The following is a 27,329-nucleotide window of genomic DNA, read 5'->3' as shown; positions in this document are numbered from 1 at the left end:
TAATACCTAAACGTTCTTCCACATAAATTATAGATCAATTTTGCATGCTAATGCACATTCCTTGCTCCAGCTGACTTTGTGACATAGTGTTAAAGGCCCTTTGGGACTCTGCTGGAGAACTCTCATGGCATAAAAGCAAACTGCTTGTTTTCTTAGCAGGAAAGGAAACCCATTAGTTTTAAATTAGGCTTGAATGGTACAGCTGGACTCCCCGGTGGATCTAGATTAGACTTGTTGAATCAGCTTGTTCTCATCCCTATAATAGAAGCCTCGAGCTGCAGTTAAGGTTTATTCCTGCTTTGTTTGGAGAAAAAGGCTGTGTTTTTGTCTGATGATGTTATGTATACTTATCTTGACACCCCAGCGCAGGAACAGCGAGTCTGACTACTGCCTTTTGCCTCTGCCTTTGAACTCATTCATGCTTGTTGAAAAACTAAAAAAAAAACAAAAACAAAAAAAAAACAAAAAAACACCCCACACTGTGGTTCTCTCTTTAATCCTACACTGATGTAAATTGTTCAAGAAGCTGCTAGTGTTGTGAAGAGTAAAACAAACAAAAAGTAACAACCCACAGAAGTCATTCTATTCAGGAGTGTTCAGAAAACAGCTGTTTAGTCCACTAGTAAATGTTTTTCTCACATTATGTATTTGTGGGGTGAGGGCAGGTCCTCAATAAAAGCAGCTGTGATCTTAACTGCTTTATTGCACTCTTGCTTCGAATCAGTATGGGGGGAAATTCAGTTCACCTCTGAAAGGTGAGAAATTTTTTGGACTATCACCGTATGCGTAGCGGTGATGCTCTGAGCGGCAGGTACTTGGGAAGAGCGAGCGCTAGCGGGGACGAGATGAGTTTGCTGGTTAGAGTCGCGTTTTCCGCAGGTCAGCGCTGCCGCCCGCCCCTGCCCGGCAGCCAGCGGCCGCCGCCGCGCGGCGCTCGGGCGGGGCGGGGCGGGGCGTCCTCCCGGCGTGCGCCGCGGCTGCTGCCGGGTGCATGCCGGGATCCGTGGTCCGCTGCCCGGCAGCCGGCCTCTCTGCTTCCGGAGGCAGCCACTGCCTGTTGGGGGGGGGGGGGGGGGGGGGGCGGGAGCGTGACGTCCGCGTCACGTGAGGCGTTTGTTGACTTCCGGGGGGGCGGGGCCGCGCCGCCCGGGAATTTCCCGCGGCGGCGGAGGCCGGTGGCGCCGTCGGGCGGCGTCTGCGGCACGGAAGCGATGGGAGCCCCGAGCGGGGACCGCGACGGCCCGTGCTGCCTCCCCTCCGCCGAGGTGGCTGCCCGTTACTGACGAGCCTGGCCGAGCAAGGCCCGGAGAGGTTGGTCCCTGGCGCGGGAGGAGGGGCCGGCGGGGCTGCCGGCGGCACGTCGCGGTGTGGGCGGCCCCAGCGGGGACGGCGCAGCTGCCCCGCGGCCTGTGTCGCGCTGCAGGCAGCCCGAGGTGGGGAGAGAGCCGTGGAGTTTCCTGCCCCTGGGGCAGGAAAAGCTCCCTTGTGGAGACGGGGGCCCGGCTGACCGCTCTTCTGTTCCTTTTTCACGAAAAACAGTCGTTCTCTTAGCAAGAGAGCTGAGGCGTTTGTGATGCCTGTCTGGTTTTGCAGTACAGGAAGAGTATAGCTGCATAAAGAGGACCGTTCCCAAGTAGGCTGAAGGTCCTGATAACAAGATGAGAGATGGGAGTGGGTCTCAGGTAATAAAGCTTGTAAAGAGGTTGCACCTAGCTCAGCTGAAAAACTGGATGAGTTCATACAGTAGCAGCTGGGAGATGTGTGTAGTAATTCAAGGAAATGTGGCAAAAGAAGAACTAGGATTATTGGTGCAAGAGGCAAAAACATGATGAAATATTAGAGCAGGCTGGAGTATAGGTGTTGCAGACCATGTTTGGAAAGGAGAGAATACTCATGAGTGTTCGGATAATATCATATGTTAATGATATTTTCAGTTTGTACAAAATTATGTCTTAAAATCCTAGTGCCTCACCTGGCAGAGTAATTAATCCAGTCTCTTTAAGTAAATCAATCCTGCAGCAATTAAGCAGAGAGAGCAGATTGGGCTGTGGGCTGCTGTAGTGGTATTAGGAGCTTGAAAGTGTATTGATACTTTGCCATACTGAATGGCAATTTAGGAAGGAGTGGAGGGAGGGGAGAATTATTGTTATAACAATGAAGTCTGTTATGGACTCTGAAGGTCAGGTGCTGTTCTGAGATATTTCCTCGATGTTGTTAGGTTGAGATGTTTTTGTGGGCTTTGGGAAACATTTAATTTCCTTGTTACTGGGGTGTGACCAAATGCTACTGCTACTAATAGAGCCAATAGTATATTAGTATGTGTATCTTGAAATTTCTATCATAGGTGTTTGCCAAAACAAATCCAAGAATGCTACTATATGTTGTTGTTTAAATAATTGATATTTTATGTAAGACTGATAACAGAAGATGAGTGTTGATCAAGTGACTGCACTAGAGCTTAACTAGGAGAATATTACCCCAGAAACTTAACTGAGGATAGTTTTGAGTTACTAACTCTGCAGTGAAGTCAGTGATTTTCAGTGGAGGGCTTAAGTCCTTAGTCTCTACAACTAAATTATTTTGCTGGGTAAGGCAGCAGTCTAGGTCACATCACCCAAGAATTTTATCCAATTCACAACCCTCTCTCCCTCCATATTACTTAAAATTTCCTGTTTTTTCTGTCCTTATCAACTTACAGGAAAGTATGAAGTGATGATTGCTAGAATTCAAGCTAGATTATGTTTTGCGTTTAAAGTTAAATAGAGGAGCCTTAGAAAAAGGGGTGAAATGATATCTTTGTGCAGCAAAAATAGGAAAGAAATTAGGAGATAATTTTAAGATGACCTAAGCTTCAGCAAATAATCCAGTTTAGTTTTCAGAATGTCTTTGTCTTCTGTATAACTCCTCAAAGGTGGGGTAAACATGAAAATTACTAGGCTAAATACATGAACAAACTATCTAGTCCACTCAGAGTAGAGGAGTAATATGATGTCACCTGACAATGTTGGAAAAACTTATTACATGAAGCTGCAAATTCAGCAGCTTTTGTTCTTACTGTATCAGTAGAACTATTGAGTTGAGGATTGCACTTTATAACTGGAATATATTAAATGAGGGGCATGTATTTAAGAAAGTGAGAACTACATTGCAGAAGTGCAGACCTATTACAGCTAGGACTATACAGCTAGACCTATTATAGCTGCATGTGCAGACCTGCACATGCGCTTTATATCTGTTTTCTTTTTAATAGATTTTGAGGAAACTTAATGATACTGAGAAAAATAATCAAATATATGGAGCAAAATGAAGTGAAATGCAGTGTGGATTTACCTTGTGATATATGGCTTCATTCTTTCATGAGGATGTCCTAAACAGAGGAAATACAGATTGAGAGTCTGTATTCCTTAAGGAGTTAAAGTAGTAATGAGATCCAGTTTGTTAAATGGAGAAGATAGTTATTAGCTTGATCCCTGTATTAATTCTAGCTTGGCAGGGCTCAATGGTGGGTTCTGCTAGAAGATTTCTGAAGGCTCCTTCCTAATGTGCTTTATCCAGAATCAACTCTATAATCAATCCTATGTTTTTGTTATATGCATGTACTATAATTATATTATTTGAGATCTTGCATAATCACATGATAGTTATGTAGTGTTCTTACTATAATAGCAGCAGATGCTACTAAAACTTGTTGACATATTTGGGGAAAAGAAACAAAGCATTAATAGCCTTGAACTGAAGTTTGAGAAGTGAAGCAAAGGAAACTTGAAAATTAAAGGGCATCCACTTATGAACTACTAAAAAGATACTGTTTGGCCTTGTTTGAAATAATGAGATATAAACCTGATTGTATTAGTGAATTACAGGATGACTAAGGGCTGTGAGTGTGATTGAATTCACTTGCCTTTCATAGCTGCAATGGGTGAGGTGCTTGCAATAGAATTAAAAGTATTAATGCAGTTATACAAGGCTTTTGTGATACCTTATGACTGAACTTACGAACTTATTGAACACAAGTTACCTGATGGTTGAATAGGAGGAAGCTTGTGACCAGGAGGTAGGAGTGTTGTTTTTTAAAAAAATATTAAAATGAAAACTCCTAGTTTTGCAACGTTGGTATGGTTGTTTTTTATAAACACTTCTAAATGGGAATGAATAAAGCTAGGAAAAAGTCTGTTTAAAGTAGTAGACAATATTAGCATGAGAACACATGAGGGAGGATCTCTGTAACCTTTGAATCAACTTGTCTTCTGGCTGTTGAACCCTTCTTCCGGCATCAAACACATCTTCCTCATACTTGTGTCTTTTCCAGTATTGTTTCTAATTAGTTTAAAATTTGATAGCATACTAAGTGAGATGATATGATGTTGTTGCTTTGGGTATTGGAAGAAAGTATTTAATTGACTCACTCCTATTTCTTTTTTCTTTTCTACCAGTTGTCAGGGAAAGTGGTTGTTGTGACAGCATCCCTGGAAAGGCAAATTGAGTATATAATGATGAATATGCATAATATCTGCAAATTAGCAGTGAAGATACTGGAAAATTAAACTATTCAGAGAAAGTGAAATTTATCAAGTACTGCTGTCATATAGTGGGCTTTTTAATATTCTTCTAATTCTTGTGAAATTAGAGGACTATTTATGGTAAAAAGCTTGAGGTTGAAAAATTTGCTAGTAGTTTCTAAGGAGATTTCGAGTTTACTTGACTTCTCTGACTTATCCAAATGTTCACTATAAATGAACTACAGTGGTGCAGTTTTTGAACCCAAGACAATAATTTTCCACTTTCTGGAAGTAGCAAACCGAAAGTGATACTTAGCTGACATAGTTCTGAGGAGCATCAAGTATGCAGAGACTGCAGAACTGTGTCTGTGTAAGCGTGGATTCTTGGGGAGAGCTGTGGGCCTGGGGATTTTTTTCATATAGAAGGATAAACAGTGGGCAAAGCTAGTACCTTCTGTGATGCATGTATGCAGAACTTTTGCTCTAAAATAGTAGCAGGTGTCTGTTTTTCAGATAAATATTTTTGTTTAATACGGACTAACCATGATTGGAATCATTGAGAACCTAAGATCCTTGATGGAGAGGTGCAAAATAACGGATGCTTAGCAGATTGGGAGCCTTGCCTCTTCTAGGCATCATGCACTGTATGCTCTCTGGAGTTTTTTGTCAGCTGTGGAAATCTTGTTTTTCCAATACCTATGTTGGAATGTCTTTAAGCCTTTAAAAAGGATAAAAATGAGTACAACTTCTGAGATGTACAAGTGAGCATCGCAACACAGCGGAGAACTCTTTTTAGGATTTCTTTATATATCAAATGTATTTGTTGAATTTAATATTTTTATTGTAAATGCAGGTATACCAGTACAGAATTATGGCCTGTTCTTAACAGCTGGAGGCTGGATGTGTTTTACCATTGTTAAATCAAACCCCAGAAGTCTGGGAGGTAAACTAAAATAATTCATACTTTTGGTAGCCGATAAAAGAATCAGGAAAACGTCATCTTGAAATTCATTTGTATTTGGCATTTGGAAATATTTTGAAAACCATTCTGCTCTCCTTCAAAGAATAAGGTGGGGCAAAATGGGAATCTGCTTGATATTGGAAAAGATGTCATGTAGTCCTTCTTTTACTAGCTCAACTCCTGGCCAAAGTATAGGACTAGGATTTCAAGCTATGGAAATCTATGCCGTGATCTGTTTACTGTTAGTCTGTGCATGGTGGAATTCATTTAAACTGTGTTCTTGTGTCCCTTGTATGCAAAATGTATTTTATGTTTAACTACCCTCTGTGGTGTTAATGACTAGTATTTGTCAAGTTCTATGAAGAGAAAGCTGTGTTACTGTCAGGTAAGATATTATTCTCAAGATGCTTAATATATTAAATCCTAAAGCTGTTCTGTAACTTAAGTGGCAATAAACAATGTATGTGGCTTCTGGAAACTGTTCTTTTCTACAATGGGTGAGGGTGTGCAAATGTGAAAGAACTTCAGCAGTGCTCACTACTCAAACTCATGCTTCTAAGCAGTGGACATAAGTATTTTTAGTAGAACTTAGTGCTACATCTGTGAACATTTTTTTTCTGAAATATAAACATTTAATACAAACATTATTACTTGTGTTCACTTAATGTTTTTATTTTTGAAATTAAAGATAAGACTCTTCAAATAGTCTTTTTCATATTGTGCAAGTCACTCTGAAAATTTTATGAAAGGTAATATACTTCCTTGTCACAGGCAAAATATTAGCGATACCTTTCTTGTAGTGGGATGTGTGTGTTAAATGGAATTTTAAAGCTTGCTGTAAATAGGTTGAGATGGACATCAATTTTATTCATATTAATGTTTTTATATTATTTGAAGTACGCTAGTGGGACAGTTTTATAAGATTTGGAGATCCATGTAGATCAAAATTCTTTGAGGTATTTCAAAATGACAGCTCTCTGGCATTTGTAATAGTGTGTGCAAGTGTAGCTTGTTTGGGGAAGCTAAACAGAATAAAACACAGGCTCATGTTTGTAGCTAGAGTCTGATAAGCTGTCTTCCAACCCCTTCTGGGACTGCCAGATTTGAAGAGTTTTAACTTGTGGAATAATCTGATATGTGTTTTGTTTCAGAAAGTTTTTCTCTGTTACAGATTATATTTTTTACAAAGCCTCAAATAATACTAGAGAAACTAAATTTTGATTCCTATCACTAAACAGTAAAATTAAAAGTTTACAGCTGTAGTCATAGTTCTCTTACAGATAAAGGCTTTTTTTTTTCCTTGCTTTTTTGTCTCCTGACACCACAACCAAGAGCTGTGAAGTGTGCATTTGACTATGACCTTGAGAGAATTGCTGATCTTGCACTGTTTAATAGCCAGGTTTTATTCTTGTGTGAGCTTGTATGTTTTATTCACCTTTGATAGAGGCTGAGCAGGTGCAGGGGGTAGAATTTCACATTTATTTTTTTTCTTTCAAAATACAAAAGCAAAAGCTTTCTGAAGAAAAAACAAAAGAGAAACTGTTCCTCTGTTTTTGTTGTTTGTTTTGCTCTTTAGGATATGCTTATTTATTTAGATACCTTTTAGTAATGCTGTTCTTTTTTTTTTTTTTTAATGGGTCATCTTCCCTGTATCTAATGTATACTTCAGTTAGTAGCAGGTATATTGCAGCTTACCTTTTGAGTGTTCCTGCAGCTATGTAATACAGAAGTCATAGCATTTTTCTTACGTGTTAGGAAGTTACAGGATATAGTTCTACAGATTGAGATCTGAAACATTTTGAAATATCAAATAAAAGGAATACTCAGTAAGCACAAGAAACAGATGTTTACTGATAAATTGTTAAAACTGTTTGTTAAAATTCTTCTAACTAAGACTCTGGTCTTAGTTTCTTTTATAGTTTTCAATAGATTTTTCTTTTTTTGCCTCACTCATCTATAGTAGGAATTTTTGTATTTCTTTTAAGATTAAACTGTATGTTCATGTCAAATAACTGTATTTATGTACTTTTTGATGGGAAAAAAATAAAAGCTATTTAGAACACACCATGCTAAGATGTTTCTTTCCAGATCATGACTAACTAGCTTAACAAGCTCTCTTGGGAACGGTGAGGGTCTGTTTATTCTGGGGGAGTGGAAGAAGTCCTGTTTCAAGAGTAGTACTCCTTTCTGAAAACAAAAATGCCCTTTAAAGGGGAAGAGCAGGGGTGATCTCAAAATATCAACAAATTTGTTTAAGGAAGTATGTGTGCTATGGTGGCTTTAAATGATCTTATGGCAGTGTTAAAATAGTTCATAGATACGATACATGCTCAAACATTTTTACCAAAAGTAACAATGCAAGATGTATTTCTTCTCTAATGAAAAGATTTTTAATGTGTTAAATGGGTTTCAAGATTTTCTGCAAGTTTAAGATATTTCCTGATTATTCAGCTTTGTGAGAATCTCATTCTCATCTTTGTGTGAATTTTACACCCTTACCTGTCTCTCTCTTTTTTCTTTAACAGCTGTCATGGAGGAGTTGATAGAAGATGACATCTGTATTTTGAACCATGAAAAAGCAGACAACACTCACAAGAGAGATGGGGAAGTTCCTGTTTCATCTTACAGTGGAGATGAGTCTGTTGCCTCACATTTTGCTCTTGTCACTGCATATGAAGATATCAAGAAACGGCTAAAGGAGACAGAGAAAGAGAACTCCTTCTTAAAGAAAAGAGTGAGAATTCTGGAAGAGAAGGTAGGAAAAATCAGTTGAACACCTTCTGGTACCAGCCGGAGACTTCTGCTCTCATATTTGGATGGCAGAGTAGATATTAAATATATACTGAAAGTTATTTCCAAGTTTAAAAAAAAAATCTGGTGAATGATCTTATCTACTTAAATGAAGCAGGTTCTTCCTCCCCAGTAGTCCAGTTATGTCATACTGGATTTTTTTTATTCTTTCTTTGTGCTTGTGATCTCATGCAGTAGTGCCGTGCAAAGATACCAGTTAGACTCGGAAGGAAGTATAGTTGCATTAGATTGTTACTGCATTTCATCTGTCTCATTAGAGTACTTACTGCGTTGGGTCGTCCAGCCTAGTGTTGTTGAACAGTGAAGTGTGAAGTCTATAGGTTGTCAGAATCCATAAATTATCTATTAAAAGACTCTCTTATGGTTAACATACTGACATCATCAGGAAAAACTGGTTGGTAAAGAATTGCTTCTTAATAATCTAAGATAGTTAGAAGTGAGAAGTGTATTAGGACTGAATCCGAAGTATGTGCTACTGACTTAAAAACTTAGTCTGAATATATGTGTATTAGTTTTTGGCCTTAGAATAAAAAATTTGAGTCATGCTTAGTATGTTTTTAAAATACTTACGCAGGAATTCTTGATGAGTAATTTGACAGAATTTACTTTGACAAAACTTGCTGAGCTCTTCCTTTATATGAGGTCTTGTGGGTGTGTTGGGGATAGAAAAAGTTTATGAATCAGTTCAAATAATTGTCTTAGACTTGAATGCCTTTAACCTCCTTTGTATGTTTAAAACAAGAGTGCCGGATAAACAGAATGAATAAAAACTCTTTATATAGACAGATGTAACTTAAAAATCAATGTTTTATTAGAGATATTTGTCTCATTAAACAAGATTATATTCACAATTTGCTCTGAATTTCTTATGTTTTCTTTATATGCTAAAAGTTTTTTTCTTTTTCCCCCTCCAAAAAGCAGTTTGTACGGTTTTAAGAACTTGACAAAAATGTGGTTAAGGAGTTGTCAATGTGAGTAGTCTTGGTTTGCGGATAGTTCTTAAATATTCTTAGCAAGTACTAAGTATGGTTAGAGATCTGCAGAATTTACAGACAGCTTTTATTGCACTTGTGCTAAGTTTTGGTCCATATGAACGTATTTGAATTTATTTTCCGAAAAACATAAACTATTGGTTTAATGCTGCAGGCTGTAAAATACTAACTAGCTGCACTTACTCAATTTCAGTGTTCTGAATGTAACATAGGAAAGTTCTTACTACTTTTGTCTGTTAAACTTCTAGCTCCTTGGCTCACGACTGGAAGAGGAGTGCAGTTCTGTTGGACGTGAACAAGTAAATAAGGCTTACCAAGCCTATCGAGAGGCTTGCATTGACCGAGATGGTCTGAAAAGCAAACTGGATAAAATGGTATGACTGTTTAATGACTTAAATGCATGCTATGGAAGTACAGCATAGTTAGTAAATGTTTACTAAGGAATATATTTTGCTTGATGAAGATAAACGGTGTTTGTTTTATCGCTCGTTTTGGTTTTTAAAGCACATGGTGCTATTTTATTTAACATTAGTTTCAGGTATCTCAGATTTACTACTGGGCTGAGCTAATACTAGAAGGACTATTCAGATCAATGAAAGATGGCAGATGTGATAGAAAAAATCTTCAAGTTTTTTTTTTCTGAAAACAGATGAAAGAAACGTCAGAGTCTTTGAAAGTCTTGAATGAACAGTTGCAGTCTAAAGAAGTAGAACTTTTACAACTAAGAACTGAAGTGGAAACTCAACAAGGTACATAATTAGTTATTCCATCTTAATATATGTTGACCACTTTTAGTGGTTACACTGTGAACTCAGCATGTTAGGAGGTTTAAACCTATATGTAGAGAGTGAGTGAGCTGTATACTGTAATGAGGAACTTCAAGCTTGTATATGTTCGTTCTGGCATATGGTGGCATGCATGTTAGATTGTTGTAGGCAAGGAGATCCATGGTAAAGATCTGAAGCTGTTGTAATTTTTCCACTATAGGTTATTCTAATAATTTGGAAGGTGCATGCATAGTCATGCAGTTCAATAGGCTAATTGTGTATATCTAACAGTATTTCTAAATACTGTTCAGTAAACTTGCATTTTTGCATTAGCAGAATGTACACATTTATGTACATCTCTGAGAGTGCTAACAAACCATTAATACTATATAGTGCTTTAATGTAGGTCTATTGTTTCTTGGATCAACAGAATGCATTGGTTAGTCTGCAGGCTGGACCTGAATCTATCTTGACCCCTCCACCATTTTCTCAGAGCAGGGCTGGGGGGACACTTGCTGAAATATAAATACTACACTGGTGTTGCCATTTCCTCCTGTACCTGCAGATAATCTGGTATAGTGCTGTGTCTTGTTGTTGGGATATGACAAGTGCAAGAGGATGTAGCAGTAGCTGTGGTGGACAGCAGCTCTTTAAAGGGCTAGAGGTTGAGGAAGGGAGGAGAGAGATGCTAGTGGTAGTGTCTCTGCTGAGAAGAGGAAGGTGGAACAAAACACGGTGTGTATAGGCAATTCCCAAAGCCCAAATCCAACTTCTGTTAGTGAAATTGTTTGAGCACTGTATAGATGTAACGTAAATCATCATAAAAGTCTTTATTAATGCACTCATATATAAAAAGAGAACAAGAATGTGCCATCTGCATGTGTAAAGTTAGAGATGTGAAAATACATATCCTGGACTTCAGATCTTGTACAAATGCTACCACTTGAAAGATGCTTGTAAGTTTTGCTATGCTTGAATTGCATTACTTTCCATGAGGACCTCAAGCATATAATGTGCTACTTCTGCTGCACAACTTTTTTTAAATCTGCGATAACAAACCACACTTAGCAGCAGTACCATTGTTGAGGACATCATGGTGAAAGGATATAAGTGCAGAGTTTATTTAAAAAAAAGCTCTGAATATGTGATGATTTCAAGCCTTATTTAGTAGTCAGTTTTAATCTAAACAGGCTTTGAACCATAGCTCTGATTACTTAAGAAAAATTTGTGTAACAGGCTTGGGTAAATTACTAAATCTTGCAGAGTGTACTATGGAGTTGAAAATTTGGAAGGTTTCTTCCTGTTGTGTTCTTTTTCCCCTCTACTGCTGACTTGTTTAGGATAATCTTCTGTCACTTCTCAGTAGTGCGTGCGGGGGGAGGGCGAGTGTTCCCCCTGCCTCCCCCATATCTAATGCAAAGGCATGCGTAATCTCAAGATTTTACCCTTTTATTTTGATAAATGTTTTGCTCTTCTGTTTGGAACAACTTGCTTTCCAAAATTGGAAAAAAATCTTAGGGTAAATCAGGTAACACTATAAATCTGGAGGGAAAAGGCTTATGTTTTCAAAGTGTGTAAGAAGAAAGAAACTATATATGCAGAGTATTCACCAGCAATTGAATTTTGTATTTCTTAGTAACTTTTTATGTTAACGCATTTTCTTTATAAAATCTCCACAACATTCCTGAAAAGTAGGACTCTGCTTTGAACTCAGAATTTATTTCATTTATTTATTTATTTTTACCAACATCTTCACCAGTGTTACTGTTGTTCTTGCTTTTAGACTGATAGTTTCTTCAGGATGAGGTTTTTGTGAGGCATAAGCTGATTAATGGAAACTGTTTAGAAAAGGAGAGGTGAAACTTTGTGTTGAGTCACATTCCTTGAACTGAGACTGAACTCTGGTTGTCTTGCTTGTTGTCTTACAGTGATGAAAAATCTGAGTAGTACTCAGTCTAGCTGGGAAATAGAGAAGCTGAACAGTGACCTGAAAGTGCATAGTCTAGAACAGGATCTAGAGAAGCTCAAGAAAGAGTGCAACAGTCTCAGAAAGGAGCTGCAAAAATCCAAGCAGAAGGTATTTTTATTTTTAAGGAAATATTATTAACAGACTTGACTGTGTTATAGTATTGTCTTAAATATCTTCTTCAAGCAAAACAGAAGGTAAACAAGTGTGTAATTGAGTGAAAAATGACCATTTTAGTAAAATTAAGCTTAGCTTCTTGGAAATAGTGTGCTTAGACAGATGAGATTTTATAGCAGTTGCCATTGTAAGAAACAGAAAATGAAGCTTTACAACTTCCTGTAAGTAGCCATTCAGACTGAATTATACTGTGCTGGTATTTGTCTTGGGCTGAGCTTCTTAAGGGAATGATAAAATGCTTATCTTAGATCTCATGAGCTTTGTTAAAGAGCTCTAGCACTTTTCTTTGGGGTAGTGGCATGAAGCTTGTCAGGGAAGCGGATGGGTTTTTATTTTGTTTTTTTGTTTGTTTTATCTTGATGATGAGATGTATTATTTAACTAAGGGAAAGGGGATTCCTGCAACTTTGGTCAAGTTCAGACATGGTCAGGGTAGTGCTGTCACCCCAGCCCCTGCATATATGTAAGGGAGATCCAAGGTGAAACAGTCAAGTATATTTTAAGAGTAAAATCTGGATCTGCTTTCTAAGAAACCTGTTCAGTCCCACAGGCCTTGGGATAGAACAGTGGAAAGGAGCTATAGCGGTGCTGGGGTGGAGAGGGTGGCTTGTGGAAGATGATTTGGCTGGAGTGGAGAGGGTGGCTTGTGGAAGATGATTTGGCTGGAGATTTTGCAGCATAAAAAATGTGATCACTACGGCACACTTCGCATTTAAGATTTGTAATGAAAGACATAATTTCAAAGTCTTGCCATGTGCCTTTTGATGCCCTTCCCTTCTGCTTCTGGGGCAGTTCTGTTTTGAGAAACCTACAGTATGAGGTAGATCGGATTAGGATCTCAAAAAGGAGTATCAGAGTAGTTTAACAGTAATAAAATGCATTAGTGAGTTATAAAAACATTGTGTTTAGTGTATGACTACTGCCTTACACCTTAGCTTTGATAGAAGATATGATAGCAGTCTCTAGGACTCTGCAGTCATGTTAAAGTTGCACAGTATTTTTGAAAATTGTAAATGTGATTTTTTTTTTTTCAGGAAGGCAGGCTAATTTATTGTTACTGATTGACAAAGTTTTTTATGGTCATTAATCGTTCTGCTTATCAGATTTTTGATTCATGTAATATTTCTGAATGAGTCAATACATAAGATATATAGGACTCACAAATAGAGGGTGGCCATCATCCTTCCTACAAACCAAATTTGGTTTAATTTGGGAATGTTTGTTTGAATCTTTGTGATGGACATATTTAGATTACTGCAGAAATGTACTTCTGAAGAAAATCTCCTAATTATTGCTGCCTACTGTGCCTTGCATTATGGAGCAGTCTGGAGTATGGAAACTGGATTCCTTTTGGATGAAGCTGTCAAGATGCACCCCAGCCTCTAGTGGCCGTCCAGAGACAAGACTAGAGCTAGCCTGAAGTGATGTTCTTCTCCATAGGTGCTCTCAAAAGCATTTATGGTTGGCACATTGGGTCCTCAGCACTGAGTGTGTCTCCACAGATCTGCCACACTCCTGCTCCACTCCTAACTTAAGTGGATACATTTACGTGGACGTGCTTAACTGCACTGAATGTCTTGTTAGGGTTTAGTCTTTGGTTTTTCCACTAGGTGGAGATAAATCCCATTACCTTGACGTAACCTCCATTACTGTTGGCTCTTTTCAGTTGCATCTGGCGTTCTTAATGATATTTCCAGTAACTTGTAAATCTTGAAGACATACTGTAACTTGTGTGCAGTGTAGGTGTCTCCAAGTAATTTTATAGAATAGGGTAAAAGCCACATAAACAATTAAAGATTGCAGGTTGTATTGTAAGAATGGGAATTACAAGAAAAAGAGACTAAAACATTTGTAAGGAATACTAGACATGACAATGTTTAAATAATGTTTATGATAATAGCATGTGATAGTAGTGTTTGTTGTAAAGAAGGAATCCAAGGAAGAGGTTGCTTGCTTTTTTTTAATATATAATTTCTCTTGATTCTGGAACTGGTCAGTATAAGAGGTAAAAATGAACAAGTTTTCAAATTGTGGTAGTGTAGTGCAGCTGGAAGTTTTTTGAAATATGAAATAGATTCTTCAACAGATGATGGGAAAATCTTCAAAAGGCAAGGGAGTTGTCAGGTGAAACAAATATGATGAATGGGCAATGATAGCTCAGCATTGTTTGAAACCCAGCTGCTATTTTCCTCTATTGTTTTTAATTAATACTTTCAGAAATTTTCTATTTTAGATACTCTTATTCAGGTTTTGCATTGTAGCTGAATAGAATTTGTGTACTATACTAGCAAGTTAATCCAAATTAAAATGGGCCATCATGAAAACACAGTAACCATTCAAATTCAGTTAACAGCTTTGCCTAGAGAAAAAGGTGCAGTAGGAAGGGAACAGGAAAAATATGATACGAATGAAAACTTAAAATAGAAGCATCACAAAGACAGTGATCACTGAAGTAAGAACAGTGTCTGATTTGTTGAACAGCTCTGTTGACTTCAGTGAGACTGCTTGTACATATCACTTCAAGCATCTTGTAGACTTAAGGGAAAAATTATGTTCTAGTATAAAAATAACTTGTGGAATTAAATCTGTACTGAAACAGTTTGTTCTGACTTAAAAGATCTTTATATTCTGGGGCAGGGAAAGAACGAGAAGGCTACTTTTTTTCCTTTTATTTATTTATTTATTTATTTTAATGTTTGCCAAACTCTTTGGAAGTTAACAGCCTTCCTCAATTTGTGCTTTTCAAAGAAGCGAAGAAGCAAGGCTCAGCTGCAAAGAATACAGAATCATGGCTAGTTTGAAGCCTGTTGGCTAGACTTGTAGAATCTGCATGCTGGAAGATTACCTGTGCTGTTCTCTTACCTGAAAGCATGGCTCAGGCATGAATTAATTAAGTAGATAAAGTTAAGCATTTTTAGGTGGAAATTCTTCGTAAAGTCTTTATGCCCATTTTGAAAACTGCCGCAGCTAACAAAAACCAAGACTTCGACACTTCTGGATTTTAACATAAACTACAAGATAACCTGTTGTTTCACTACAATATTTTCAGTTCACAGATCTGTACTCACCTGCTCATTCCCTGTCCCTACTCCCTGCCTCTCACTTTGTTATGCAGGACCAGGCTCAAGAAGAAAATCTACTAAACGGAGACCACCTTCAAAGCCAAAGCATTCAGAGGTATGAAAATCAAGTGGTTTTTGTGTTTTATTATTAGTTTATTGAGAAATGTTTATTTCAACTGATAGATCTTCTTGCAGCATGTACAGACAACTTATTTCAATCTGCATCAATTTCAAGTCCAGGTATACTCCATTTATCAAAATTATTGTCATTTTTTTCTTTTCTATGCTGATAGAGCAGGATGATAGTGAGAAGAAAACATTTACATTTTCAGATTGATGCATAGAAAATGAGACTTAAAGTGGATTTAAAAATCCATGATAATTTAATAATTGGTTGACTTGAGTAGGTGGTAGATTAACTTCTGAGCCTTCTCGTGGTCTTAGGAATTTTGTAGTTTCGCACACGTGGAGATTCTTGTTTGTGTAGGTGGTAGCTTCAAAACTCTTTTGCTTAGTTTTGGAACATGCATTTTACTTAGTGTGATGGAATAAAATTGCTACCAGAAGACATCTTATTCCTCTAAGATTCCTTATAATATTGAGAATCCACTGAGACCTCACCCTTTAAAGGACTAGATCTACCTCCAATGATGGCTGATTTCTTTTCTTAGAACTAATGTAATGAAGGGAGTGATTAGGAGAGCAATGTCCCATTAAGACAGGTTCAGGTTGGCATTAGTTGGGAAAATATAAAAGAAAACTCCCAAAGCCATGATTATGCTCAGGTGAGGAAAGGAATGTAATACATGACAAGAGCTACTTCTTCTAAAGATGGTTTCAGTTACACTGTGATTATTTTGCAGTGTATGATTTAGTATTATCTATCAGCGTTTTCATCAATGACCATACTCATTTTTCTTTAGAAGTCCATGATTGTTAAGAATGAATCTGAGTGAAGATCTCTTGCTAAACACCTTTGCACATGGTTTTATACTCAGAATCTTCAAATTTTGGGCTAACAATAAAAATGAGAAGCATTGAGGAGCTTTGAGCTGCCAAGCATAGAGCTCTATAGGTGACATTTTGCAGTAGCTTTTAAATATTTTTCAAGAATGCTTAAGTGCATGGAGCTCAGGTATAAGATGCTTATGAAATATGTTCTTCAGGAATCTATGGGCTGTAATATTTTTGCATTGACTGAATCTTAAATGCCTGCTGTAAGTAGCCCTTTATGGTGTATTATGATGATTCTGTTTGCAGATGATATAATACTAAGATAACATGACTTACTTTAGTTGCTGTTTATTGTCCTTCTCTGCTTATATCTAAGCAAGTAACTGAAGTGAAAGAGAGCCATTCAGGGAAAAAAAGAGGTTGTAGAAGAAGCTGGCAGTTCTGGAGCTGTTTTGGAACTCATTTGTGCACAAGTCTTCAAAGTTGTCTCTACTCCTTTTTAAGTAATCAGTAACACTGATAAATAATCCTATCAGTGGTGCGTTGGACAAACCTATCCTTTCACTTTTTTGTGCTTGTGCTGTTGCTTGCTTCAAGTAAACAGGAAGTAAGAAAGATATAAATTCCATCTTCTATCTGTTAAGAGAAATAGCAGTTTACCTGAAAAATACTAACACATCATAAAGCATGTGTTCTCATTTTGTAGCCGTTCAGATAATACAGGCTGAATAACTGTGCTTATGAAATGGTCCCCTGTATTCTGTCTCAAGTATGTGTGTAGTTTTTTAAAAAGAAAAAGTAAATTTATTTGGTAGTTACTAATATATTCATAAAATGTTTTATTTTGCATAGATAAGTTTCCAAATGCTTTATCTTGCAGAAGTAAATAACTGGGTATGAAGTACAAGTAGCGATGCTTATTTGTGTACTTATATGATTTTTCCACAAGAGGGAAGAGTAGTCCTTCATAATGAGAGATTGTTTAGAATAACATCTTGTGGCTTACTTGGCTAGTCAAGAGATGGGAAAGGAAATCAATCACTGAAAGAAAACACTACACATTTCTTTAATATGGTCTCTGGTATAATGATGATAACATTGTACACACTATACCCCAATTATGCTTTTCACCTTTCATCTTGACTGGGTAGCTAGCTAGCACTTGTGGTTTCTCCTGGAGCTTCGTAGTCAGTCTTACACGCCTGAACAAAAGATGTTATCTCAAGGTAAAAGAGTTACCTATTTAATCTTCCAGTGCAAATTTATTCCAAAAAGTGTCTTTCAGATTGCAGCTGTCTGAATTAGTATATGTACGGTGTAGCTTATATTGTAATAGAATATAAATAACGAATATATAATGCATGAATAACAGGTCTATCCAAAAATCTGTGTAAAAACACTTGAAAAAGCTCCTACGCAAAACATTTGTGGTAGCAATCAGTCCTGCGTATGAGAGAAGGAAGCATTTGCAGTTAGTTACCTTTTTGGAAAATAATTACTTTGCGTTTGTCAGCCTGCAAATCTGACTTTAAATTCTTGGTTCGTGAGACTACTTTGCTGTAGATTTAATTGTGGTCATTCTAAAATCTCGCTGTGTAATATACATAAATATAGGTGTGTGTGTATATATATATATATATATACACACACATATGCACATATATATTTAGGTGTACATTTAGATTATGTGTTTCAGGAAAGGGACTATTCTAGCAAAATGAAGTATTGTAAAATTGTTTCACAGATACTTGCAATTAATAGAATCACAGAATCAGTAAGGGTGGAAGGACCTCTGGAGATCATCTAGTCCAACCTCCCCGCTCAGCAGGGTAATACATTCTTGTGTTCTTATTGCAGTAACTGCAATAATTAAAAATTTGATTAAATTGATGTATTTTTGTATTAAAAGAAAAACAAGAAGAAAAAACAATAAAGAATATTTGTAGCTAAAAATGTCTTACTATGCTATGCAGCATGTACACTGTACAGAACACATAAGCACATAAGGAAAGATAAGAGATTAGGTGATAACATGTTTCATGTTTGTTGGAAGACAGCATAGGGTACGTTTCCAAGCATATCTAAATCCTTGTTTTTCAATTGTAACTCCCTTTAAAATTAGCAACTTTGCAATGGATTATATACAAGTATCCACAAAAATAGTTAAAATATGTTGTAGATGATTTAAGTGGATTTCTGATATCTGCATTAATTTGCAAGATTCTTTTAAGTAGTTAAACTCCCCTGATAAAATTCACCAAAGCACTTTCCTTTCTGTTTGTGACAGACACTGAACTGATCTTATATTTATCACTTCAATATATAAATACAGTAAAAAGGTTGGACAGTTCTGTTTTGATATAACTAAAGTTTGTGTGATCTTAGTTTTGAGTTTGAAAAAAAACATGAATGGAGTAAGTTAATGTGACAGTGATACTTAAGTTTAAAGTTGTCCTCTCATTAAAAGTTCAAAGAGGCAAGTGAATTCTGCCGCAGGTTAACTTAAATTATCAGTGCTGAGGCTATTACATTTCCATTTATCAGAATTGCCACTACCTAATACGTTAGCTAGTAAACCATCAGGTTTCTGTGGATTCTTTAATAAAATGTTTTTTAAGCCTGAATATTTGTGTTCTGAGGAAATATTCTATGTACAGAAGAAAAGATACCATTTAACTACTTTGTTTTAAGGAAACTTCTTTTAGTGCTGGCTAACTTACAGAAGTGGGTAATAGCTTCAATGCTTTGTCTCACTACTTTGAATCACATTCCTTTCAGTGACAGATTTAATAAGAGAATGATCCTAAACTGCTATTTCAGATAAGTAAAAATCTATATAAATACATATTTTAAAATAAAGCTGTTCTATAACTTAATTGCTCTTAGTCATGTAACAAATAGTTTGAGGTACTGAACAGGTTGTCAGAGAAACATTTTTGGCGAATGTAGAGAGGAGGAAATGAATCTTCTGAAAAGTCTCATCCATGATACTCATCTTTCATAAATGTGGTAGGATGTTAAATATAAAAACTTCTTACTTCCAGTTTATATTGAAGTAACTGGACTCTTATTTAAAGGGAAATAACTTAATTATTAGTCAACATAAATGTGGTGTTCAGTGAAACTTTAATCAAGAAATGTATGAAGGTGCTGACTTTTTCTGATTTTGTTCTTAATTATCTTATCAGCTCATAAGCTGAAACTCCAATGTTGGATCAGTGCTGCCATTGTTAAATATTTCTCATATTATACCATTTTAGCATAAAATGAATTGAATCTAATGCTTATACTGTCTAATAAGGCAGTATACTAACATGAATTAGATTACTTGAATAGCATATTGAATTAGTTTATCTTGGTTTCTGTGTGCATTCAGTTTGAATCTCAAGTATCTAGTCTGAATTTGTTGTAGCAAAGTGGTGTAAAGAGTCAGTACTGATTTTGATTGAATATTTAAGACTGATCGATTAACATGACTAGGATTACAACATACCAGTGTGTGATCGTTTATCAGAAAAAAATCAGTTAATACTCCAGCTTATTTATAGTCCAGTATCCATTTAATGTATTCAAAAAAAAGTTCCTTTGGGACTACTAATTTTATGGGAAAATGATTACTTTCAAGTAATGAAATTAGAGAATATACTTAATATTTCTTTCCATTTGGAGAACTTGAAATTATTAGTATTATTTAGTGTATGTTAATATATATTATACATTGTAACATGTAAGAGTCTAATATGATATACAAGTGTCCTTCAATTTGAGATAATTAGTAGTACTGCTGAATTCATTTTGAATTATGTTACCCTAATAAAAAATTAACAGTACATCTCAGGTGAAAAAAATTTATTAACAGTTAATAGTCAATTAGCCTTGGAACTGTTACTAGGCATGAGGATGCTGTACAGGTGGCAAATACTTAACTTCAAAAAAAATTTTTGTTTTGAAAGTGCGCAACAAGCATATTGGGAACTGAAGAGAGAAATGTCTAATTTGCACCTAGTGACTGAAATGCAAGCTGAGGTTCTACGAAAGCTGAAAACAAATCCAACAGCAACTAAGAAAGGCAAGTCAGCGTTTGCAGGAATAGACTTTACAAATACAAACCGTTGATTTAAGTTGTGCCATTTTAAAAAGGAACTAGCTATCATATCTTATCAGAATCTCATCAATTGAAGTTGATAAGCCAGACTATATTATGGTTCAAGCCTACCCATTTTCTGCTTTTGCTTCTGTCTCATACTGGTCAACTTCACACATAAAGGTGTTGCTGATGTGTTTTTTTCTTCAGTACTGTATTCTGTTCCCCTTGTGGCTTTTTTCTCAGTCAAGTGTTGCTTATGTGCACAAGGCTGAGGTGTTAAGTTTGCTCGTATTTGACCTTTTACCATAACTACTTCGTATTAAAAAAAAAAAAAAAAAACATACATGTGTGTGTGTGTATATATATATATATTATATATTATATATTTTCCCAGTATAGGATATATAAAGTATTAATTTGGCAACACCTTAAAACCAAATCTTAGCAGATTGAAATTGCCTTACAATTACATATTTATCTATGATAGCGTTCAGAAAACTTGTATTTTCTAGTGAAATGCTATGCAGGGTGACATTTTCTGAAGGTCAGACTACTGATGCTGCAAAAGTCAATTCTGCTGCCACTTTGCAAATAATTAAGGAAAAATGGTAATTTCTGCATAGTGCAAGTGTGGTACATAATTTCAGTGAGTAGTTCATCAGTGCTTTTGTTTGTTTCTCTCAAGCCAAATGCTTTACAAGAGATGGTTCTTAAATACTGAATTGTATCAACATTAGCCCCACAAAACTATCCCCTTCATTTTCTGCTCATCTGGATTGTGGTATTTATGCAAGAAAGCATTTTCAACAGATGTGTATCAGACTTCCATGTGCTCATGGATTTTTTTGTTGCATTTTCAAACTCCTTTTCAACAAAGTATGTCTTTTATTTTTGCCGGATGCCTTGCAGTACTTCTTAGCATGAACAAATTTAAGATTGAAAACTACATGCTGCTTTGACTTGTATACTTGTATAAATTGCGTGTCTCAAGGTATTTCAGGTATCTTAACAACTGAGACGGTAGAGGGATCTTTAGTTCTTACCTGGAGTGTGTTTATATACTTGTTCAAGATATCCAGAAAAAGATGCCAAAGATTGCTTTTGTGGTGGCTCTTTGGTTAGCTGCTGTAGTTGGTCATACCTCAATGGCAACAAATTTATCCTGTTTCTGCTGTCTAGCTGTGGACAATTTATAGTACAGATGGGGGGGGCAGAAGGGGAGATTCCCCCCCAAGTGCTACCTTAAAATGATTGTTCTGTCTGTGCAAGTGCATGCAAATTGTCACAGTATTTCAGTTACTTGATCCTGGTCTGAACTGGCTCAATTAGACTGTTGAGGCAGAATTGTCAAGTGCAAGCCCCTAGGTGCACTATTGGATTTTTTTCTTTTTTTTTAGTAAAATTCTAGCAATGCAGTGGTTTTTTTTTGTTTTTTTTTTTCCTCATTTTACATATAGGTTTCAGACCAAAGTCCACATGTCTGCAGAAGTATGTAGCTCTTTCACAGAACTTCTTGAAGGCATCAGTACTAATTTGGTCTTCTGGCTATTGCTTCAAAACAAATGAAGATTGTATGTATTGTGTGTAACCTACTTGCAATGTAGGACAGCCTTGTTTAAGTGGCCGTATTTCTTTCCTGTCAAATAATCCTGTTTCTGTTTTTGGCCTTCTATCTTAGACAGCTCTAATATGAACACTGGAAATACTTAATATGAACTTTGACTAGTTTTAGCCTGAAAGGTCATTTGAATTAAATTATACCACACTCTCACTGAAGGGGGCTGTAATGCCATACACTTTTGAAGATGTACAGCTGTGCTGCTGCAAATAGTCAAGGCATTAGAAAGCTTAGTGTAACTCCAACAGAGAATAATACTACTTTTATGTTTTAACAGATTAATTATGACTAGATTTTTTTCCAACTTGGATGCAAATGTAGTATTTGGAATATATTACAGAAGATTCCATTTTTTCTTTAACTTTTAAGGGTCTGTAGACCCCAAATCACTTTTTACACCTGTTAGCACAAAGAGGCCAGATCAGTTTCTTTAACTTGATCTTTCAGGCATGACAAACGTGCTATTGGTAAATGCTTTTTGCTCATCTTTGTAAACTGGGTACTGTCTTTTTAAATTTTTAGTGACAAGCTAAAATTGCATACTTCAGCCAATATAGTGTCTCCTTTTTATGTCCCTTAATAACTAGGGTTACAAAATAACGTTAATACTCAAGATTTGTAGCTATTATAGGAAACTTTCCATGAGCTGCAAGCTTCTTCAACTGTAGAAATCATTTACCTACTCCATTACATGTTCATGTAAAGTGTCACTGCAAAAACTTGACCTGGATATATGAGGCTATTTGTTTAGATTTGTGTTGGAGAGGCCGATCTTTCATTTTGAGTAGGCACTGTTTTCTTTCAAAGTCTTTCCTTTCCTGGCATGTTTTCAGACTTTCCTAAAATTTTAAATGGGTGAACATTGCAGTCTGTAGCTTCTGAAAAGAAGTCAAGATTGTGTTGGAACACAGAGAACCTGCAAACACCATACATTTCCCTCTTGCTTGTTCATGGACTGTGGGAATTCAGGTTTTTGATGGTCTGAGAAAGCAACTTGTTAAAAGAATCAGTAAAATAGGAACAAACATGCTCTTAGTAAGCAATATTCTGAGTCTAGTTAGTTCTTCCAAGCATGTTGAAAATCATCTGTTTCAGCACTCATTCCATTCTTATCAAAAGATTCATCAGTTCATCTGTGTTTAAGCAGGAACTTGGAAGTTTCTTTGCATATATTTTAGACACTGATTTCAGGATCCTCTGGTTTACTTTGCAAAGTCTGAGAGGGTTAGTATGTTCAGTTATAACTTAGTTACTGAAGTAAAATGTGTTTTAAAAACTTTTTAACTTGAAAACACTGGTTGTAATGTCTGCTATACTGCAGTGTATTCAGAGAATATAAAAATGCTCTGTCTTCTATTTAAATAACTAATTTTTTTAAATCTTCAGCTGCTTCTGCACCGGTACAGTGTGTTGAAGACTTGGAGAAGAACCTTACGAAGCTGCATTTGACTACATCTCGGGTAGTCTATAAAAACCCATCTCTTTCACAAAATGATCAAGGACTCTGCAATACTATACCCCTCCCTCCACTGAGAGATGTAAAAGTCTCATCTGAAAGGATGACTCAGCAAGCATGGACAGATGAGAGACCTATTCCAGTTGATAGTAAAACATTTCAGGACCACCATTCTTATGGAAAGAGCTCTCTGGAAGATAATTCCTGGGTATTCCCAAGTCCTCCAAAGCCTAATGAGAATATGTTTTGGGAAATGAAAAACAAAACCACCCTGTTAAACTGTCCGGCAGATTACCTGGATCAGTGTAATCAAAATTGTCTGCACAAGAGTTAGGCAATTTTTAGAATGAACTGAGGCATTTTTAGAGTGATTCTGAATAGGCACCTTACTGCTAGAACTTTTTAAAGAGAGAAAACAATTGGTTTAAACTTTTTTTTTTTAATTCTCTTCCTTCCTCTTCTAGTGTCAAAACAGAAAGCCTAGTGTTTCTCTGCTGTAAATTAAGGAGCAAGTTCCTTGAAGTTAAAGCTGTGCTGGTATAATGTAAATGTAAACAAATTAGCATGGAGCCTAGATAGTTTTTCATTGCAAATGGCATGCATTTGCAGAAAACTTCACTGAAAAGCTAGTTCTTGGAATAAAACAAAATAATCCAGTTCTTTATTTGTTTGCTATTTGTATATTCTCAAGAAAATAGTTGGTATCTTATGCTGATTATAACAGCTCTTAGTTAAATTTTGACAGTGTTTTTCTTTCCCAGTTTAAAACATAAAGAATTTGAGTGTACCTCCTTCCCTCCTTTCAGTTATTGCCTAATTCCTCTGGTTTAGAAATACATTTTTGTGAGATTTTTATAAAAATAGTGATTTTTTTTTTAATTTGATTTTATACTAGATAGTATAGCAAGGGAAAATAATCCCAGGCTATCTCATTTAGATTGCACCATTATGGGGTCTTGTGAACTATAAAGGATCATAAGTAATGCTGTTGAAAGTTAGAAATCTTAGATGTTCAACTTTCTTTCAGTTCATAATGAGGAAACTGATTTTATTCTACGCACAATGGTGCCTGCCACAGAATCATCCTATTCACAATGCAGTTATCTTTATTGTGCCTCCTTTGCACATCACCAGAAACTTGACATTTTATTTGTGTGGTTGCTAAGGCTGCTAACTTTTCTTTCATTAAAGAAACAAAGCCTTAATTTAATTAGACTAGATGTTTTAGCATTGTTGAGATACATAATAATTCTTGTGGCGTATGTCACAAACTAAAATTTTTTTGAATTGCAACTGCCTGCTTTATAGATTGAGTGTTCAAGTAATTCTTCTGCTTTTTCTTAAGCCAAGCACTTTTTTTAGACAAATACAATTTATGCTTAATCTTTTTTCAGCTGCTCAATATCTGACTTACTATAACAGGGTAAAGTGAAATGCCTTGACTGCTCAATACCTTGAAAGAAAATGCTGTGTATTTTAGATCTTTGATACCTAACTTGTCAGGGGTGGGGAAGTTGATTAATCCTGTTATTTACAGGTGTGTGGAAGGTGAAGTGCTAACTTCACAAGTCCAGCTTCAGTCTAATAATTAATCCTACAGCTGTTTAATAGCAAATTATCTTAAAATTATTTGCAGATAAACAGCAAAGTTATGACTGTAGCATAGCCATATTAGTGACGGACTGTAAGAGTGTTACTGAGCTGAGCTACTACGTGATCTGTGTGGTTCCGGACACTTTCTTCTCTGTGGGTTAAGTACTTCATATGATGCCCATCTTGTGTTTGAGTTTGTCTATCAAAGTTGAAAGAATCTTTCAGATACCTTCTACTGTATTAGTGAACAGCATACATAAATAATGCTTCCCGTTCACCAGATATTGTTTTTATCTTTCTATTATCTTGCTCATGTATACGGGCTTGTCTGTGATTAATGGAAATGGTATCAGATGCTGGAATTTATTCTGACCAATGAACACAGCTGACTCAGGGGAGTACAATCTCTTGGAAAGTAATAGAACAAAACCCAATATGCATAAAACAAATCCAGGTTGCTAGGCTTTAGCTGATAGAACCAACTACCTGTGTAATAACAAAGTGGCAGAAACCATTTCTCATGTGGCTGCATAGACTGTATTGTATCTAGCTCTAATGTAACTTACTTTTTGACGTGCCCCTCCCTTCATCAAAGATTTTTTTTTAAACTAATGATATCCAGCAGGCATCAGTCTGATTAATACTTTGAATTGTGCAATGAAGGTATCCTACTGTGTAATATTTTAAATAAACTTATTTTTATTTGAAATGAGTTTCACTTATAAATGTCCTTCTAGTATTTGGCACAACAATTTTTACTCAGCTTTAATTTCTTGATTTGTGTATAAAGGTCATTCCAAATACAAAGCATTAGATTTGAGGTTCATCCTCATCCATTTAAGAAGAAAATAAATATCCTCCATAGACTGCTTTGATGCCCTCTGAGAAAAGAATTCCCCATGATGTTGAAAACTGAAAGGCTTAGTCACCTTAATCCACAGAGTGTTCCTGGGGTTTCACTACTCTCAAAAAGTGCCCTGTCAGCCTGCGTGCCTGGAAAGGAAAACATAAAAATGAAGCTGTTCTGTTCTACGCTAGAGAATTTCTGGGCCGTGTTGTCCACTCTTGGCTTATCTTCTGTGCTGCAGAAGGGAACAGTGAAGGAAAGTGACATTTGCTGAGAGGGACTTCAGAAGAACTTGTGACATGCGAGAGATGAGGGCTTGCTGTAGGCAGGATTTCCAATCCAATCACTCATTGCTGTGGCCAAACCATAAAACTTGAAAAGGAAGGCCCCAGATTTGAAGTCACTTGGGAGGTAGCTAGCTTGTGAAGCATCTGCTGGTCTGAAGCAAACAAATTTTGACTTGAGATGGAAAAGTCATCTAAATCCACACCACTGGCTTATGGTGCTTTTCGCATTTTCAGAAGTGAAAGCTTTTCATCACAGTGACAGCAAATTAAATGCAGAAGTATCAGTAGTAAAGGGGTGCTGGTGCCTTGAGCGTGCACACGTGCAGTTTTACTACTTTATAAAACAAATGCACAAGGTATTCTCAAATAAGCAAAGTATATGATGAAAAAAAAATCACTTGAATGGAAACTTTGAACATTTCAAAAGTTCATGTGACCCACAGATTGGATTATTTGGTATTTTTCAGAAAGTACTAATTCCATTTAACAGAGAAGACAGAAGAATTCTTCTTGTTTCCTTTGCACATTTAAGTGGGCATATGGCAAACTGATGAATAGGTATTTGGAGAGCTGAACTAACCTAATAACTCTTAAAATAAACTCACTGTTTTGATTCATTTTAAGTCTGATTCTTCTAACCTTCCTTGCAAGTTTTGTGCATATAACTTTATAACTGATCCGTTCCCTTATGTGAAATATCCATATTAAAGAGAAAGGACTTAGCTATAATGTGCTGTCAGAGTTTTACAGCTGGAATACATTTAAGCTGGAGTACTTTTAAGTATAATTGTACTATACAAGAAATGTAAGGCAGATTTAATCTGATTTCAAATCTTATAGATGCCTGTATTTTTTTTAAATGCTTTGGCCTAGTAAAGGAAGTGTGAAAAGCCTCAGTACCTGACTATGACTCTCCTGCATTTTCTTTTTTCTGGTGTTCAGACAGCACCTGTGAAAAAAAATGGTGGCAAAGAGGTAAGGTGTTCTCCTGTTGCGCTATGCAGTTTGAATAAAAGAGTGATCTTTTTTTGTAACTGTCAAATGTCAAGCTTTTACTCCTTTACATCTTTGTAGAGGAAGGGGCATACTTCTTGCCCACTGTCCTAAGGCCATAAAATTGCAAAAATACTTTTTAAAAAAATTATCAGCATTTTTAATGGAGTTGCCCATTCCTAAGACTGATGAACAGTTACACCATTTAAGTAAATTTGTTCTTTATGGTAAATGTGGTGTGGTATGAACTCAGGTCAGTG

General features: G+C 36.3%; 1 protein-coding gene across 2 annotated transcripts; it reads left to right on the top strand.

Annotated features, from left to right (window-relative positions):
• The first annotated feature begins 1,133 nt into the window (after positions 1–1,133).
• On the top strand, positions 1,134–25,651 carry AZI2 (5-azacytidine induced 2). Of its 2 annotated transcripts, none has more exons than XM_062569351.1 (8): positions 1,134–1,311; positions 7,986–8,215; positions 9,512–9,637; positions 9,913–10,012; positions 11,959–12,107; positions 15,288–15,349; positions 20,142–20,257; positions 23,280–25,651. In XM_062569351.1, the coding sequence occupies exons 2-8, from the start codon at positions 7,991–7,993 to the stop codon at positions 23,681–23,683; spliced, it is 1,182 nt and encodes a 393-aa protein (XP_062425335.1). In that variant the 5' UTR covers positions 1,134–1,311; positions 7,986–7,990; the 3' UTR covers positions 23,684–25,651. The 2 variants fall into 2 exon arrangements, with proteins under 2 accessions (XP_062425335.1, XP_062425333.1); XM_062569349.1 differs by having other exon boundaries at positions 15,222–15,349.
• Positions 25,652–27,329: the final 1,678 nt, after the last annotated feature.

Source organism: Rhea pennata, chromosome 2 (genome assembly GCF_028389875.1).
Source record: "Rhea pennata isolate bPtePen1 chromosome 2, bPtePen1.pri, whole genome shotgun sequence".
NCBI lineage: Eukaryota > Metazoa > Chordata > Aves > Rheiformes > Rheidae > Rhea > Rhea pennata.
This window is presented reverse-complemented; position numbering and strand designations above follow the sequence as displayed.